This window comes from Oncorhynchus masou, chromosome 30, assembly GCF_036934945.1.
Source record: "Oncorhynchus masou masou isolate Uvic2021 chromosome 30, UVic_Omas_1.1, whole genome shotgun sequence".
In the NCBI taxonomy this organism is placed as follows: Eukaryota; Metazoa; Chordata; class Actinopteri; order Salmoniformes; family Salmonidae; genus Oncorhynchus; species Oncorhynchus masou.
Window position 1 is genome coordinate 9,035,662 of NC_088241.1, and position 19,133 is coordinate 9,054,794.

At 45.4% G+C, this 19,133-nt stretch overlaps 1 protein-coding gene across 1 annotated transcript; it reads right to left on the bottom strand.

Moving 5' to 3' along the window:
- Positions 1-229: 229 nt before the first annotated feature.
- On the bottom strand, positions 230-17,850 carry LOC135521994 (uncharacterized). Its single transcript, XM_064947852.1, has 4 exons — positions 17,799-17,850; positions 16,233-17,108; positions 3,190-4,172; positions 230-3,022 (listed from the first exon to the last, which is right to left on the bottom strand). Exons 2-4 carry the CDS (start codon positions 17,101-17,103, stop codon positions 1,130-1,132), a joined length of 3,747 nt encoding a protein of 1,248 aa, XP_064803924.1. The 5' UTR covers positions 17,104-17,108; positions 17,799-17,850; the 3' UTR covers positions 230-1,129.
- Between the last annotated feature and the right edge of the window lie 1,283 nt (positions 17,851-19,133).

A 19,133-nucleotide genomic window follows, 5' to 3' on the forward strand; every position in this document is an offset into this window, starting at 1 on the left:
TACAGACCTACCTAGCCGAGTTCATCATTTATTAACATTTCAAAATTCAACACTGGAATTACAACGCGTTGGTTAAATGTTAGGTTATGTTATATTAATATTTATATCAGTGTGTTTAAAATGAGACAAATACTTACCATAGTGCCTTCCCGCGTTCCTCTCCAGGACTCAAGTAAGAGTTCTGTATAGGTCAATGAAAGGAGGCTTCCAAGAAAACCCCTCCATACCATTCCGACACGTTGATCTTTATTTGTATCCTTTAAGATCCCAATTTCTGAACAGAATGTTTTAAAACTCTACAAAACACTGTAACCATTCAGTTGAAGTTGGGGTAAGACATTCAACGTGATAGAAAAAGATATACAAGTCAATTTAACATTACAATTGGACAGCACATATTTCTTGCATATTTTACCCATTATGGAACTCAAATCAAACAAAAACCGAGCTGTTCAGAAACATTTCTCAGAAAGTTGACAGTACATTAAATCCTGGCTCCCAAACATTCTCCATCAGTACCTGAATAAGAAACCTTGGCGACTGAAGTCCCATACAGCAGCTTATATTGAATAGAAACTACAAAATTACAATGACATTCAATTGAAGACTAACTAGACAACCTATAACAAAAAAATAACAAATAAGTTATATTGGTATAGTCAAATAGATATGGAGTGTTTGGAAATGTGTGCGGTAACACTGGAAGAAGTGCATGATCCTATTGCCAGCATACGCAACTACTGTAATATAGAAAACAATAGCCACTATTTACCCTAATCTCAATCGCTTGCCACACAGTAAGCAGCTAACAACCAGGATTGTTGGCTAGCTCTGTAAGCACTAGCAGGTACATTAAACATAGCAATTGAAGACTTGCAATGTCTAACAAAAAAAAAATCATTGGAATACAGGAAAGCAACCAAATCCCGAGGGCAAATTAATGTAGAGGCATGGTTTATCAAAATCACCACTAATTCACAAAATGTGTTGCTATTATGAATTAATAACAGGCCGAGTATGAATTGTTTTACATTAGGCTTGGTTGTTCTCTGTTCCTCGGGCCATTAAAAAGCAGCCTCATTAACATTGTTGTCAGCAATCTTATTTTTTACTCTGTAAAGTACTGCCCTTATAATAAACAGTCGTGTAGGGCTCTAGGCTTTTCCCTTGTCCTTAGTGACCTTCGTCTTTTACATGGTGGTGAGGAGGGAGGAGAGGGGATGGGAGAGGAGGGGAGCTGTGTCTCTGGGTTATGGGCTGTAGGTTCATCAACAGGTGTGTCAGACTCCTCCGTTCCATCCTCCTTGCCTTTCCTCTCCTCCGTTCCATCCTTCTCCTCTGTTCCATCCTTCCCTTTCCTCTCCTCCGTTCCATCCTTCTCCTCTGTTCCATCCTTCTCTTTCCTCTCCTCCGTTCCATCCTCCTTCCCTTTCCTCTCCTCCGTTCCATCCTTCTCCTCCGTTCCATCCTCCTCTTTCCTCTCCTCCGTTCCATCCTTCTCCTCCTCTGATACATCCTTCTGCTCCGATCCATCCTTCTGCTCGGATCCATCCTTCTCTTTCCTCTCCTCCATTCCATCCTCCTCTTTCCTCTCCTCCGATCCATCCTTCTCCTCCGATCCATCCTTCTGCTCCGATCCATCCTTCTGCTCCGATCCATCCTTCTGCTCCGATCCATCCTTCTGCTCCGATCCATCCTTCTGCTCCGATCCATCCTTCTGCTCTTTCTTCTCCTCCGATCCAACCTTATCTGCTTTCTTCTCCTCTGTTGCTCCATCCTCCTCGCCACCATCAAGCTCCTCCTCTACACCGTCTCCTTCCATGTTACTCTCCTCTGCTTTCTCCGCCACATCACAACTGGCTGGGTTCCCTCCATTCAACCTCAAGTCGAGCACACAGCCTGGGGTGCCCCCATCCCATCTCAAGTCCAGCCCCACGTCTGGCTCCATCTTGCTTTTCAATGCTGTCAGCGGGCTGGACCAACAGAAGTCTGAGCTCTGTGTTCCACTGTCAGGCTCGAGAGACAGTGGTTCCTGCTTTATCTGGACTAAGCCCCGAAGCATTTTGGAGTGCAAAGAGCTGACTGACTCGATTTTCAGCTGATTCACTGGATCCACTTTGGCAGTGTTCTTCTGTTTGACGGTCAGGAGCTGTAGTGTTGACGGGACTCCCGGCGTTGGTGACTTCTTCATTTGAGACTGAGTTTTTCCATCATCTCTGCTGTCATTTTGCCTGTCTTCATCTCCTCTCCCTTCTCCATTTTCCCCCTTCTGAGCCATAGCCTCCATTTTAGAATCCTCTCCTGGCTCCCTCTTACTCTGAAAGACTATCCCCTTTTTATCTCCTGTTAAACTTGTGAATACTTCTTCCTCAGTCTCCTCTGCAAACCCAGGGTCTCTCGGTTCAGTCTTGACTACAAGGTTAGCAGGAGGAGTGGAGAAAGTCGACTTGTTAGACAGATCAAGAGGTAGTAAATTAGCAGGCTCCTGTTCGTAGTCAGCTGTCTTTAATGCCAGATCCAGCGGGGCATCAGAGGAGTAGCGCCGGTTTGCCTCTGCTATGAGGCTCAGGCCCAGCTCAGAGGTGAAGCTGGACTGGCACAGCACCGGAGGAGGGGCTCCTGGATTTGGTGCTGGGTTGAATACCTTCCACTGGGGCTGTGTGCCTGAGAGGGCTGGAAGCTGGGGGGTGGAGGATGGGCCAGAGAGGCCAGAGGCCAGAGGGGTGTTGGCAGGGACAAACATAACCAAGGACACCCCAGGAGGTGGCTGTTTGTCCAGGCTGAGCTTCCACAGCCCCTTGGTGGGTTGGTCAGGGCTCACCACACGGACAGTAGTGGTGTTATGGACTCCCATAGTGACTCTGGCAGGGGCAGTGCCTGGCATTCTCATCAGAGTAGGAAGTGGTGCTGACACTTGACTCTCTGGTTTCTTCACAGGAGCAGGGAGATGCCTTGGAGCGAGCTGGGGTAGGGGTTTGGAAGGAGCAGCAGGGGGGTCCTTCCGTGGTTTCTTTGGAGCCATCTGCACAAAGAGAGAGTTACAACAGTGAACAGAGAGCTACTTGTACCCTTCTCTATCCAATCCAACTAAAACTAAACTAATATGAAAATACTTTTAAAGAGCCATATACAGTGACAAACATATATCAGTCTATTGCAACAGTCCTTAGGGGGGTAACCCATACTCACCACAGGAGGGGGTTTGCGTCCACAGTCCTTGAGGTGGCTCTCGTAACCCTGCTGGTGAGGGAAGCCCAGGCCACAGTTCTTACACAGACAGGGCCTCGACCCTGCGTGGCCCCCCATGTGTGACATCAGCATCAAGGCCGAGCGGAAGCCCTTGCCGCACTCGGAGCAGGTCATCACCCTCTGGTGGGCCCCGGCGTGATTCTTCAGCTCGTCAGCCGTGGAGAAGGCCTGGCCACACTCCATACAGCGGATCTCATCCCCCTTGGTCCCCTGCTGGCCCCAGCAGCCAGTCTCCCTTTTGTGCCTCTGGAAGTCGTTGTGGCTCTGAAAGACGCCCAGGCATGCCACACAGTGGAGCCGCTCCGGCTCACACTCATGCTTACGGTAGAGCCTGGCCAGGCGGAAATGTGCACGGCACTGGATGCAGGTGTAAGGCAGCAGGCCCAGGTGGGAGAAGCTGTGCTTGAGGAGGGCATTCTTGCGGCTGAAGTTCATGGGGCAGTCGGTGCAGCGATAGCTGCGGACACAGCCCCGCTCCTTGTGGCGTCGGAGAGAGCGGCGCAGGCGGAAGCGGCGGCAGCACTGCAGACACACGTGGTCCGCCAGCTCGCGCTTGTGCTCCTCCAGGTGCTCCTCACACTTGGTCAGGCAGGTGAAGATGCGCTTGCATGCGTCACACTCATAGAACTCCTTCTCAAAGTGGGACTTGGCTAGGTGGTCCTTCAAACCCTGCTCAGAATCGAAGCCCTTCAGGCAAACACGGCAGCGGAGCTGTACGGGTGGGACTGAGGTCTGGGGCTGGGCGTGCGTCCGCAGGTGGGAGCGGTAGTTGGCCAGCTGACAGAAGCGCTTACCACACTCGGCACAGCAGTAGGGGCGTGCCCCTGTGTGCAGGTTCATGTGCTCCTGGAGCTGGAAGCTGGAGGAAAGGACGAGGTCACAGACACTGCAGCGGTGTTCGCCTGAACCCCCAGGCTCTGCTTCTGAAAGGCAAAGGGGGAAGGGTGTTAAAGGTCCAGCACAGTCAAAACGTTTTCAGGAAATTGATGATATTTGGATGAAACTAGATCAAACTGGGATACCTAAAGTATAAAGAATGACTGTGGCTTCTTCATTGATAAGTTTGATTATAAAGTTACTGGTCCCCTCCCCAATGTCAAACACCAGGATTCAAGAGGTGGGAATATTAAGGGCATTTTGTGATCACAAAATCTCAAATTTGAATACACCAATGGTATTGTCATATTCTCTTACCTCGTTTCGGAGGGGCGTGGTTTACAAAGCTAGGTAACTAGTCTACTACTGGTGCCAAAATGTGACTATACTGTATTTGCTGACACAGTGCAATTAGAGGTTTCCCCTATTCATCTAAGGCAAAGATACTTAGAGGTTTCTGCTTTCATCTGTGTCGTGTGTTAGCTAGTAGCTGGCAAGCTAGGTCTTCAGACAGCATGAAACAAAAGCGGGTGAAGGGTTGCCAAGAACTCAGACGCAGTTGTCATGTCATTACATCAAGAGACATGCTAAATAGAAGATTCATACAAACTTCTATACATTGATAGCAGAGGTGTGGACTCGAGTCACATGCTGTACAGCTATAGGATCGGATGCAGCGCAAACATGCAGCTCCAAAAATATCTGGTGATTAATAATATTTACTGTTTACTTTGCAAGCTCACCAGCAATGGGGCTTCAAACAACTAGCATAAGTCTACTGCTCTCTTGGCATGTCAACATTGCTTGAAATTAATCATTTACTTGCATTTGGAATTTGTTGTTAAAATGAATAATTACATAATCAAAATATGTTAGAGACAAAATAAAGAACAGGGCTGTCTGGTATCCTCAAGAAATAGACAAAGACTTGTAGTTGAACAAGTCATTGCATGAAAATATAGATTTTTTTACTTGACGTGCGACTCGACTAGCTCTTAGAACGCACGACTTGGACTTGACCCAACCAATTCTGCATGGGACTCAACATGAGAACCGGACCTTGTGACTTGAGACTTGCAACATGAAAAATAATGACTTGCTTCCACCTCGGACTGACAGTCATGACATATGAACATTGTCTGGTAGTCAATGTACAAAACATGAATATTGAGTTGCACCCCTTTTGCCCTCAGAACAGCCTCCACTCGTCAGGACATGGACTCTACAAGGTGTCGAAATGGTTCCAATGGGATGTAGGCCCATGTTGAATCCAATGCTTCCCACAGTTGTGTCAAGTTGGTTGGTTTCCCTTTGGTGGTGGACCATTCTTGATAGACAGGGGATACTGTTGAGCTTAAACTCAGCAGCGTTGCAGTTATTGACATAAACCGGTGCGCCTGGGACCTACCCCGTTGTAAAGGCTCTTAAATCTTTTGTCGTCTCGCCTATTCAACCTCAATGGCACACACACAAAATCCATGTCTCAATTGGCCAGTGGAGTAAAAAAATGCATAATTAGCCGTTCCATTTAGTCAGCATATAAAACAGTTTGGCCAGGCCAAATATATACACATTCCTTTTTTCTTGAAACATTAATATCTCATCGCCTTGAAACCTGGGCTTCCTACTTTACTCGTAACATTACTAACTTTTACTTGCATTGAAAAATATTTGTCAGAATTTCCTTGACTGCCTGGTAGGGAAGAGTGGGGGAAATGTTTGGAGAGTTGCACGCTCACTAGTATGGGGAGACCATGGAAACTTGTAAAAACCTTATATATTGTAGACATGTTTGCACAGTGGGGAACCTATTGGACCTTCAGTGTATTACAGGCTTTTGATGCTGAAAAGGACCCTTCCTGCAGGCTCATCCTGACATGACCCTCCAGCATGACAATGCCACCAGCCATACTGCTCGTTCTGTGCGTGATTTCCTGCAAGACAGGAATGTCAGTGTTCTGCCATGGCTAGCGAAGAGCCCAGATCTCAATCCCATTGAGCACGTCTGGGACCTGTTGGAACGGAGGGTGAGGGCTTGGGTCATTCCCCCACAGAAATGTCTGGGAACTTGCAGGTGCCTTGGTGGACGAGTGGGGTAACACCTCACAGCAAGAACTGTCAAATCTGGTGCAGTCCATGAGGAGGAGATGCACTGCAGTACTTAATGCAGCTGGTGGCCACACCAGATACTGACTGTTACTTTTGATTTTGACCCACCACCCTTTGTTCAGGGACACATTATTCAATTTGTTAGTCACATGTCTGTGGAACTTGTTGAGTTTATGTCTCAGTTGTTGAATCTTATGTTCCATACAAATATTTACACCTGTTAAGTTTGCTGAAAATAAACGCAGTTGACAGTGAGAGGACGATTCCATGTGTTATTTCATAGTTTTGATGTCTTCACTATTATTCTAGAATGTAGAAAATAGTAAAAATGCAAAAAAAAAAAACATGAATGAGGAGGTGCGTCCAAACTTTTGACTGGTACTGCCTCTTTGTGTGTGTGCGTGCACCAACACACACACACACGTCCCTTCGGAAAGTATTCATCCCCCCGAAAAAAGATCAATCTACAGACATGCACAGCACCACATAATGACAAAGCAAAAACAGGTTTAGACATGTCTGCTAATTTACAAAACAAACAATTACATAAATATTCAGACTTAACTCAGTACTTTGTTGAAGCACCTTTGGCAGTAATTACAGCATTGTGTCTTGTTGGGAATGACGCTACAAGTTTTGCACACATATATTTGGGGAGTTTCTCCCATTCTTCTCTGCAGATCCTCTCAAGCTCTGTCAGGTTGGATGGGGAGCGTTGCTGCGCAGCTATTTTCAGGTCTCTCCAGAGATGTTTGATCGGATTCAAGTCCGGGCTCTGGCTGGGGCACTCAAGGACATTCAGAGACTTGTCCCGCAACCACTCCTGCGTTGTCTGGGCTGTGTGCCTAGGGTCATTGTCCTGTTGGAAGGTGAATCTTCGCCACAGTCTGAGGTCCTGAAGCAGGTTTTCACTCAGGATCGCTCTATACTTTGCTCCGTTCATCTTTCCCTTGATCCTGACTATTCTCCCCACCGCTAAAAAACATCCCCACAGCATGCTGCTGCCACCACCATGCTTCATCGTAGAAATGGTGCCAGGTTTCCTCTAGAGGTGATGCTTGGCATTCAGGTCAAAGGGTTCAATCTTGGTTTCATCAGACAAGAGAATCATGTTTCTCATGGTCTGAGAGTCTTCAGGTGCCTTTTGGCAAACTCCAAGCAGGCTGTCATGTGCCTTTTACTGAGGAGTGGCTTCTGTCTGACCACTCTACCATAAAGGACTAATTGTTAGAGCGCTGCAGAGATGGTTGTCCTTCTGGAAGGTTCTCCCATCTCCACAGAGGAACTCCAGAGCTCTGTCAGCGTGATCATTGGTTTTTTTGGTTACCTCCCTGACCAAGGCCTTTCTCCCTCGATTGCTCAGTTCGGCTGGGCGGCCAGCTCTAGGATGAGTGTTGGTGGTTCCAATCTTCTTCCATTTAAGAATGATGGAGGCCACTGTGTTCTTGGGGACCTTCAATGCTGTAGAATGTTTTTGGTACCCTTCCCCAGATCTGTGCCTCGACACAATCCTGTCTCAGAGCACGACGTACAATTCCTTCGACCTCATGGCTTCGTTTTTGCTCTGAAATGCACTGTCAACTGTGGCCCCTGACATAGACAGGTGTGTGCCTTTCCAAATCATGTCCAATCAATGTAAAATTTACCACAGGTCGACTCCAATCAAGTTGTAGAAACATCAATGATGATCAATGGAAATAGGATGCACCCAAGCTCAATTGAGACTCATAGCAAATGGTCTGAATACTTATGTAAATAAGGTATTTCATTTTTTAATTTAATATAAACATTTGCTAAAATTTGTACAAGCCTGTTTTTAGCTTTGCCATTATGGGGTATTGTGTAGACTAGTCATTCAACTGAGACTGCTCTTCTCTGTATCACGGAGGCGCTCCGCACTGCTAAAGCTAACTCTCTCTCCTCTGCCCTCATCCTTCTAGACCTATCGGCTGCCTTCGACACTGTGAACCATCAGATCCTCCTCTCCACCCTCTCCGAGTTGGGCATCTCCGGCGCGGCCCCACGCTTGTATTGCGTCCTACCTGACAGGTCGCTCCTACCAGGTGGCGTGGCGATAATCTGTCTCCTCGCCACGCGCTCTCACCACTGGTGTCCCCCAGGGCTCTGTTCTAGGCCCTCTCCTATTCTCGCTATACACCAAGTCACTTGGCTCTGTCATAACCTCACATGGTCTCTCCTATCATTGCTATGCAGACGACACACAATTAATCTTCTCCTTTCCCCCTTCTGATGACCAGGTGGCGAATCGCATCTCTGCATGTCTGGCAGACATATCAGTGTGGATGACGGATCACCACCTCAAGCTGAACCTCGGCAAGACGGAGCTGCTCTTCCTCCCGGGGAAGGACTGCCCGTTCCATGATCTTGCCATCACGGTTGACAACTCCATTGTTTCCTCCTCCCAGAGCGCTAAGAACCTTGGCGTGATCCTGGACAACACCCTGTCGTTCTCAACTAACATCAAGGCGGTGGCCCGTTCCTGTAGGTTCATGCTCTACAACATCCGCAGAGTACGCCCCTGCCTCACACAGGAAGCGGCGCAGGTCCTAATCCAGGCACTTGTCATCTCCCGTCTGGATTACTGCAACTCGCTGTTGGCTGGGCTCCCTGCCTGTGCCATTAAACCCCTACAACTCATCCAGAACGCTGCAGCCCGTCTGGTGTTCAACCTTCCCAAGTTCTCTCACGTCACCCCGCTCCTCCGCTCTCTGCACTGGCTTCCAGTTGAAGCTCGCATCCGCTACAAGACCATGGTGCTTGCCTACGGAGCTGTGAGGGGAACGGCACCGCAGTACCTCCAGGCTCTGATCAGGCCCTACACCCAAACAAGGGCACTGCGTTCATCCACCTCTGGCCTGCTCGCCTCCCTACCACTGAGGAAGTACAGTTCCCGCTCAGCCCAGTCAAAACTGTTCGCTGCTCTGGGCCCCCAATGGTGGAACAAACTCCCTCACGACGCCAGGACAGCGGAGTCAATCACCACCTTCCGGAGACACCTGAAACCCCACCTCTTCAAGGAATACCTAGGATAGGATAAAGCAATCCTTCTCCCCCCCCTTAAATGATTTAGATGCACTACTGTAAAGTGGCTGTTCCACTGATGTCAGAAGGTGAATTCACCAATTTGTAAGTCGCTCTGGATAAGAGCGTCTGCTAAATGACTTAAATGTAAATGTAAAATGTAGAATGCTGATAATATTTATTTACTTTATCCATTTTAGAATAAGGCTGCATTGTAACAAAATGTGGAAGAAGGGAAGGGTTCTGAATACGAAAGCATACATACAACAGTGCATTCGGGAAAGTATTCAGACCCCTTCCCCACATTTAGTTACAGCCTTATTCAGTTAATTTTGTATTTTTGTATACATTTGCAAAAAAACAGTTTTTGCATTGTCATTATGGGGTAGTGTGTGTAGATTGACGAGGGAAAAAAATATTTAAATCGATGTTAGAATAAGGCTGTAAGACAACAAAATGTGGAAAAAGTCAAGGGGTGAATACTTACGAATGCACTGTATACAGTGCCTTCAAAAAGTATTCACACCCCTCAACGACAGTGCCTTGCGAAAGTATTCGGCCCCCTTGAACTTTGCGACCTTTTGCCACATTTCAGGCTTCAAACATAAAGATATAAAACTTGACTTGGCCATTCTAACACCTGGATGTTTATTTTTGAACCATTCCATTGTAGATTTTGATTTATGTTTTGGATCATTGTCTTGTTGGAAGACAAATCTCCGTCCCAGTTTCAGGTCTTTTGCAGACTCCATCAGGTTTTCTTCCAGAATGGTCCTGTATTTGGCTCCATCCATCTTCCCATCAATTTTAACCCTCTTCCCTGTCCCTGCTGAAGAAAAGCAGGCCCAAACCATGATGCTGCCACCACCATGTTTGACAGTGGGGATGCTTGGTCAGGGTGATGAGCTGTGTTGCTTTTACGCCAAACATAACGTTTTGCATTGTTGCCAAAAAGTTCAATTTTGGTTTCATCTGACCAGAGCACCTTCTTCCACATGTTTGGTGTGTCTCCCAGGTGGCTTGTGGCAAACTTTAAACAACACTTTTAATGGATATCTTTAAGAAATGGCTTTCTTCTTGCCACTCTTCCATAAAGGCCAGATTTGTGCAATATACGACTGATTGTTGTCCTATGGACAGAGTCTCCCACCTCAGCTGTAGATCTCTGCAGTTCATCCAGAGTGATCATGGGCCTCTTGGCTGCATCTCTGATCAGTCTTCTCCTTGTATGAGCTGAAAGTTTAGAGGGACGGCCAGGTCTTGGTAGATTTGCAGTGGTCTGATACTCCTTCCATTTCAATATTATCGCTTGCACGGTGCTCCTTGGGATGTTTAAAGCTGGGGAAATCTTTTTGTATCCAAATCCGGCTTTAAACTTCTTCACAACAGTATCTCGGACCTGCCTGGTGTGTCCCTTGATCTTCATGATGCTCTCTGCGCTTTTAACGGACCTCTGAGACTATCACAGTGCAGGTGCATTTATACGGAGACTTGATTACACACAGGTGGACTGTATTTATCATCATTAGTCATTTAGGTCAACATTGGATCATTCAGAGATCCTCACTAAACTTCTGGAGAGAGTTTGCTGCACTGAAAGTAAAGGGGCTGAATAATTTTGCACACCCAATTTTTCAGTTTTTGATTTGTTAAAAAAGTTTGAAATATCCAATAAATGTCGTTCCACTTCATGATTGTGTCCCACTTGTTGTTGATTCTTCACAAAAAAAATACAGTTTTATATCTTTATGTTTGAAGCCTGAAATGTGGCAAAAGGTCGCAAAGTTCAAGGGGGCCGAATACTTTCGCAAGGCACTGTATTTACATATTGTTACGTTACAGCCTGAATTAAAAATGGATTCAATTGAGATTTTGTGTCACTGATCTACACACGGTACCCCATAATGTCAAAGTGGAATTATGTTTTTATACATGTTTACAAGTTAATAGAAAATGAAAATCTGAAATGTCTTGAGTCAATCAGTTTTCAACCCTTTTGTTATGGCAAGCTCAGGAGTAAAAATGTGCTTAACAAGTCACATAATAAGTTGCATGGACTCACATGATTTTTAAAAGACTGCCCCATCTCTGAACCCCACACATAAAACTATCTGTAAGGCCCCTCAGTCGAGTTGTGAATTTCAAGCACAGATTCAACCACAAAGACCAGTCAGTAGATAAAAAAAAAGACTTCCCAGGGATATGTGACTAGTGATGATAGCTTGAGCATGTTGCAGTTAATAATTACATTTTGATTGGTGTATCAATACACCCAGTCACTACAAAGATACAGGCGCCCTTACTAAGAGAGCTGCCCAGTGACACGAGCCTACCAGACGAGCTAAACTACTTCTAAGCTCACTTCGAGGCAAATAACACTGAAACATGCATGATAGTAACAGCTGTTCCAGAAGACTGTGTGATCACACTCTCTGCAGCCGATGTGAGTAAGACCTCTAAACAGGTCAACATTCACAAGGCCGCAGGGCCAGATGGATTACCAGGGCATGTACTGCGAGCATGCGCTGACCAACTGGCAAGTGTCTTCACTGACATTTTCAACCTCTCCCTGTCTGAGTCTGTAACACCAACATGTTTTAAGCAGACCACCATAGTCACTAAGGTAACCTGCCTAAATGACTACCGACCCGTAACACTCACTCATGTCATAATGTGCTTTGAAAGGCTGGTCATGGCTCACAACACCATAATCCCAGAAATCCTAGACCCACTCCAATTTGCATACCGCCCCAACAGATGATGCAATTTCTATTGCACTCCACACTGCCCTTTCCCACCTGGACAAAAGGAACACCTATGTGAGAATGCTATTAATTGACTACAGACAGCGTTCAACACCATAGTGCCCTCAAAGCTCATCAATAAGCTTGGGACCATGGGACTAAATACCTCCCTCTGCAAATAGATCCTGGACTTCCTGACGGGCCGCCCCCAGGTGGTAAGGGTATGTAACAACACATCCGCCACGCTGATCCTCAACCCACCCTCAGGGGTGCTTGCTCAGTCTCCTGCTGTTCTCCCTGTTCACTCATGACTGCACAGCCAGGCACGACTCCAACACCATCATTAAGTTTTCCAATGACACAACAGTGGTAGGCCTGACATATAGGCTGTCTCGCCAACAACAATGAAACAACTTACAGGGAGGAGGTCAGAGACCTGGCTGGGTGGTGCCAGGACAACAGCCTCTCCCTCAATGTGATCATGACAAAAGAGAAGATTGTAGACTACAGGAAAAAGAGGACCGAGGACGCCCCCATTCTCATCAACAGGGCTGCAGTGGAGCAGGTTGAGAGCGTCAAGCTCCTTGGTGTCCACATCACTAACAAGTGAACATGGTCCAAGAACACCAAGACAGCTGTGAAGAGGGCAAGACAAAACCTCTTCCCCCTCAGGAGACTGAAAAGATTTGTCATGGGTCCTCAGATCCTCAAAAGGTTCTACAGCTGCACCATCGAGAGAATCCTGACTGGTTGCATCACTGCCTGGTATGGCAACTGCTCGGCCTCCGGCAGCAAGGCACTACAGAGGGTAGTGCCGAATGGCCCCAAGCTTCCTGCTATCCAGGACTTCTATACCAGGCGGTGTCAGAGGAAAACCCTAAAAATAGTAAAAGACTCCAGCCACCCTAGTCATACTCTTTTCTCTGCTACCGCACAGCAAGCGGTACCAGAGCACCAAGTCTAGGTTCAAGAGGCTTCTAAACAGCTTCTACCCCCAAGCCATAAGGACTTCTGAACATCTAGTCAAATGGCTACCCAGACTATTGCATTGTCGTCCCCCCCCCGCTACTCTGTTGTTATCATCTATGCATAGTCACTTTAATAACTCTACCTACATGTACAGTCGTGGCCAAAAGTTGAGAATGACACAAATATTAATTTTCACAAAGTCTGCTGCTGCCTGTTTGTATGATGGCAATTTTCATATACTCCAGAATGTTATGAAGAGTGATCAGATGAATTGCAATTAATTGCCAAGTCCCTATTTGCCATGCAAACTGAATCCCCCAAAACATTTCCACTGCATTTCAGCCCTGCCACAAAAGGACCAGCTGACATCATGTCAGTGATTCTCTCATTAAACACAGGTGTGAGTGTTGATGAGGACAAGGCTGGAGATCACTCTGTCATGCTGATTGAGTTCGAATAGCAGACTGGAAGCTTCAAAATTAAAGTGATGCTTGGAATCATTGTTCTTCCTCTGTCAATCATGGTCACCTGCAAGGAAACACGTGCCGTCATCATTGCTTTGCACAAAAAGGGCTTCACATGCAAGGATATTGCTGCCAGTAAGATTGCACCTAAATCAACCATTTATCGGATCATCAAGAACTTCAAGGAGAGCGGTTCAATTGTTGTGAAGAAGGCTTCAGGGCGCCCAAGAAAGTCCAGCAAGTGTCAGGACCGTCTCCTAAAGTTGATTCAGCTGCGGGATTAGGGCAACACCAGTAAAGAGATTGCGAGGGAATGCCAGCAGGCAGGTGTGAGTGCATCTGCACGCACAGCGAGGCCAAGACTTTTGGAGGATGGCCTGGTGTCAAGAAGGGCAGCAAAGAAGCCAATTCTCTCCAGGAAAAACATCAGGGACAGACTGATATTCTGCAAAAGGTACAGGGATTGGACTGCTGAGGACCGGGGTACTGTCATTTTCTCTGATGAATCCTCTTTCCGATTGTTTGGGGCATTCAAAAAAAAGCTTGTCCGGAGAAGACAAGGTGAGCGCTACCATCAGTCCTGTGTCATGCCAACAGTAAAGCATCCTGAGACCATTCATGTGTGGGGTTGCTTCTCAGCCAAGGGAGTGGGCTCACTCACAATTTTGCCTTAGAACACAGCCATGAATAAAGAATGGTACCAACACATCCTCCGAGAGCAACTTCTCCCAACCATCCAGGAACAGTTTGGTGACGAACAATGCCTTTTCCAACATGATGGAGCACCTTGCCATAAGGCAAAATTGATAACCAAGTGGCTCGGGAACAAAATATCAATATTTTGGGTCCATGGCCAGGAAACTCCCCAGACCTTAATCCCATTAAGAACTTGTGGTCAATATTCAAGAGGCGGGTGGATAAACAAAAACCCATAAATTCTGACAAACTCCAAGCATTGATTATGCAAGAATGGGCTGCCATCAGTCAGGATGTGGCACAGAAGTTAATTGACAGCATGCCAGGGCGGATTGCAGAGGTCTTGACAAAGAAGGGACAACACTGCAAATATTTACTCTTTGCATCAACTTCATGTAATTGTCAATAAAAGTAATTGACATTTATTAAATGCTTGTAATTATACTTCAGTATTCCATAGTAACATCTGCCAAAAATATCTAAAGACACTGAAGCAGCAAACTTTGCGGAAATTAATATTTGTGTCATTCTCAAAACTTTTGGCCACAACTGTACATATTACCTCAACTAACCGGTGCCCCCGCACATTGACTCTGTACCGGTACCCCCCTGCACAGTATAAAGTCTCACTATTGTTATTTTACTGCTGCTCTTTAATTACTTGTTACTTTTATTTCTTATCCGTATTTTTTTTTAACTGCATTGATGGTTAGGGGCTCTTAAGTAAGCGTTTCACTGTTGTATTTGGCGCATGTGACTAATAAAATTTGAATTTATAAATGACAGTGAAAAGAACGAAGCCTGTACAGAATACAGGCTTCCTGTTTGCAATAAGGCACTTAAGTATTACTGCAAAAAATTTGGCTAGGATTTTTTTTATTTTTTTTACCTCAATACAAAGCGTTATGTTTGGGGAAAATCCAACACAAAACATCACTGAGTACCACTCTACACATTTTTAAGCATGGTGGTTTGCTGCATCATGTTATGGGTAGGCTTGTCATTGGCAAGGACTGGAACGGGATTTTTTATTTTTTATAAAAAGAAACGGAATAGAGCTAAGCACAGGCACAATCCTAGAGGAATACATGGTTCAGTTTGCTTTCCAACAGACACTGGAAGACAAATTCATCCTCCAGTTGGACAATTACCTAAAATGGCAAGACTTGGAAATGGCTGTCTAGCAATGATCAACAACCAATTTGACACAGAATATTTTTTTAAGAATAAATGGGCAAATATTGTACAATCCAGGTGTGCAATGCTCTTAGAGACAAAGCTCTTTAAGTGACTAACATGTATTGACTCAGGGGGTTGAATACATATCTAATCAAGATAGTGTTTTATTTTCCATCAAACATTTTTTTTGTGGAGATTGTTGACAAAAAATTACAATGAAATCCATTTTAATCCCACTTTTGAACCTCCCCCTGTAAAGTGAACTGAAATTGAAACTGAAGTTGTCCAAGAACTAGCTAGCTCACCTGATAAACAGTGCTGACAATTCCTTTTGGGCTAGCTAGCTAAATTATTTAGCCAACATGTTTTCTATATGGATGCTGTTACATAACCAAACAGTTATGTTTGACATTTTTTTTGTGTGAAACCATTATGTGATGTATGACAGAATTGAATGTTGAATGCAATTTCAATGTTGTTTTAGTTGCTTTTTGCATCAGCACATTTGCTTGAGATAATCTCACTGCAAACATGTTGCTTGACATCTGTGTTTAAAAAAAAACTTCACTCAAGGTGAGCTCCTCGCCTCACTCAGCCTACTAGCTCCCCGCCCACTCAGTCTGCCTTTTCAGACTTCCTGGTAGTTCGACATATTTTGAGCATTTTTAATCAGGGAAAAAATATTAGTTGATGTTTTAGTCACTCAAAAGGCTATTTTACAATGGAATCAGAACGACTGTTTGGGAGCTTTAACAAACAACATGAATAGGAAATAAGCATAGACTTGTGTACTTTAACGTATGTGAACTTACAACTGTTTTAAGCAAAAAAAATGTTGTTTGACAATAAGGCAAAAAAATGTTGTTTGACAATAAGGTATTAAGATTTTAGAGCTGTAGCCTACCTGGGTCCAGTTCCTCATCCTCCTCTTCCTCTTCGTCATCATCCTCATTCTCAGAAACCTCACTGTCATCTGTTTCCTCAGAATCCTCCTCTAAACTCTTTGCAACTTCTGCTTCTTTCTCTTTAGGTTCTTGCACTTTCCCATCATCGAAAACACCTTTCCCTCCTCCAATTTTTTCACCTGGTTCTTCTTCCTCAGCTTTATCAGCAACTGCCCTTCCTGGCTTCCCTGTGTTTACAGGTTTTGGAGTGGTCTGAAACATTGCAGTCTGGTCTGCCAGTGGCAGCTCGGAATCATTCTTAATGGTTCTTAAGTGTTCAACAGGGGGAGTGGAAGTAGCTGGTACAGACGTCAACACAGTACCAGCTCCAATATGAGACACAGATATCAGGACAGTTTTAGTTATTTTGGGGTTTTGGTGAAGGCTATTGCTTTGACCACTTACTAAACTATTGGGTAGCAATATGGGACTAACAGGCCGTGAAGTGTGTTGCACTGCCACAGGTTTGTGTGTAGAAGGAGGGGGTGGGCAGAGTATTGTCAGTGTCTCAGGGGGCCCAGAGGGATTTGGGGTTACTGTAATATGAGTGCCAGTCTGTGAGGCAACCTGCTGAACTGTAGAAGCAGTCTGTGAGTCTACAGAAAGCAGCTGTTCTACACCGACCAGTTCTGGGACCACAGCTGTGGGGGTGAGTGCAGCAGGAGGAGGTGGCGAGGAACTGGGGGTTTGGAGGTTGGCCAGGGATCCAGGGGAAATATTGTTAGAGGCCGAAGGCGATGGTGTTTCCTTCACACAGGTTGTTTCTCTGGGCTGCAAGATGTCAGGGAACCCTAGTTCTGTCAGCTGGATATCAATGGTGAAGTCTGACATGGTACCTGTGAGACAAACACAATCCATTGATATAATTCTCTAATGCCACCATTTCAGGATCAGGACAAAAGCCATCAGAATTATGTACAGTAAGACCAGACCATAATACAATTCCAGTGTCACTAAAAATAACTGCCATTACAAAACAAACTGTTGAATGCTTTTATACTAATGTTAGCAGAAAAAGTCAGAAAACAGCTAAGACAATGTATGATTCTAAAATATACAAAAAGTAACTAGCCATATTCAAGCAAGTGCAGTGAGCGAGCTGAATACATGAACGCACTGACTGTGACGGCAACATTCACCATATTAACTTTGAATTGTAGCTAGCTAACGGTAGCTAGTTACTTAGCCAACCTAATTAAAATCATAAGCGCAAAAATGCCCCACGTCAATAAAAACGACCTACCTACTACAACTATTGACAGAATAAGCAGGTAAATTATGACGACATATGGACTTCCGCAGATCACCTCAGTTCTGATTGCAACAGTGAAGATGGCTAATTTTCAGATGCTCCACCTGGACAGAAACACCTTGTGGCCGTGGAGGCATGCGCTCTTCACTGTCCGAAAAATATCCAGAAACTATCATATGTGACTGATCTGTGATACTGTATAACGCTTGTTGCACAATGTTACTATCTATCTAAATACTGGTTAAAACGTATGTTTAATTTTTTTGTAACACACCATTTGTTGTAATTGAATCACTCACAAACCGCGACCGATCTGCTTCCGTCTTCTACACAACAGTGGGACAAAAACATCCGGCACTTTACACACTTAATGACACCTACTGTCGTGGAGGGGTATTACAATAACAAATAATATTTGACTTTTAGAAGAGGCTCTTATCCAGAGTGACTTACAGGAGAAATTGGGGTTAAGGTCCTTGCCCAATGGCACATTGGCAGATTTTTCACCTAGTGGGCTCAGGATTCGAACCAACGAACTTTCAGTTACTGGACAACACTCTTAACCACTAGGCTACCTGCCTGACCTGTGAATGGAACTTTGCACAGAGTGTGAAAAAGCATAAAACTACAAGGTGGATATTTAATGCCAGAACATATTTTTTATTATTTTTTTGGGATGCGTCTGTAAAATAATGATTTCACATATTCTCAACATATTTAAAACAAAAAACAGTATGTGCCTCCTGTTTTCTGAACAAAATGCTGCAATAAAAAAAATTAAGATTTAAGATTTAATTTAAGATTATGATATGCAGTCCTGACCAGACTATGCAGAAGGGGATTCTGCGCCTGAACGATCCATACTCTGCAGCTCCTCCTCCTCATTGCTGGAGGGTAATGAAGAGTCACTGTGATGAGGAGTGGTGAAGTTTATCTTCAAGATCTGGAAATTTGCACCTGAACTCTCCCTCTGTGGGTTTGTTGAGTTTGCTCTGTGTGCTGCCTGAGCTGCTGCATATGCTGCCTGAGCCATTGCCTTCCCAATGGCCCTCCAGGAATTGCTGCAGAGGTTCTGGCTTTTGTGCTTGCAGAACAAATTATGGCTGCCGAAATAGCCCCCACAGGTGGTACACTGGACCATCCGAGGGTTGCACTTGTGTTTGTGGAGCACGCCTGGTGACCAGAACTCTCGAGAGCAGGCCTGGCAGACATGAGTAGGTTTGGGGCGGGTGTAGGGTTTCAGCAGCATATGAGCAACGCCTTTAGGCCGGCCTGGGCCACGTTTGGAGAAGGCAGGCCGAGGATAGCAAGGCAGAGCTGAGCTGTGCATGTTGACCTGGTGTCTGATGAGGAGCATGTCATTCTTGAATATGCGGCAACACATGTTGCATGAATGAAGGTGCCTTTCCTTGACATGATGGTGCAGAAGAATAGGCAGAGCAAAAGTTTCTTGGCAGAATCGGCACAGCAAGGGACCCGGGGACACCACATCAGGCTCAGGGGTCTGGAAGACACTCTGGCTTGCCTCCAGGGATGGTGGAAAGGAAAACGAGGAGTAGCCCAGATCTATGGTGTCAGGAGAGGGGAGCTGAAGTGGAATATCCAAGGT

Excerpts from the sequence above, each read along its gene's own strand:
- LOC135521994 (XM_064947852.1), bottom strand. The coding sequence starts at position 17,103 with ATGTCAGACTTCACCATTGATATCCAGCTGACAGAACTAGGGTTCCCT. Across the intron at positions 4,173-16,232 it reads GGATGAGGAACTGGACCCAG|AAGCAGAGCCTGGGGGTTCA; the intron begins GTAGGCTACAGC and ends TTTGCCTTTCAG. Across the intron at positions 3,023-3,189 it reads GACGCAAACCCCCTCCTGTG|ATGGCTCCAAAGAAACCACG; the intron begins GTGAGTATGGGT and ends CTCTTTGTGCAG.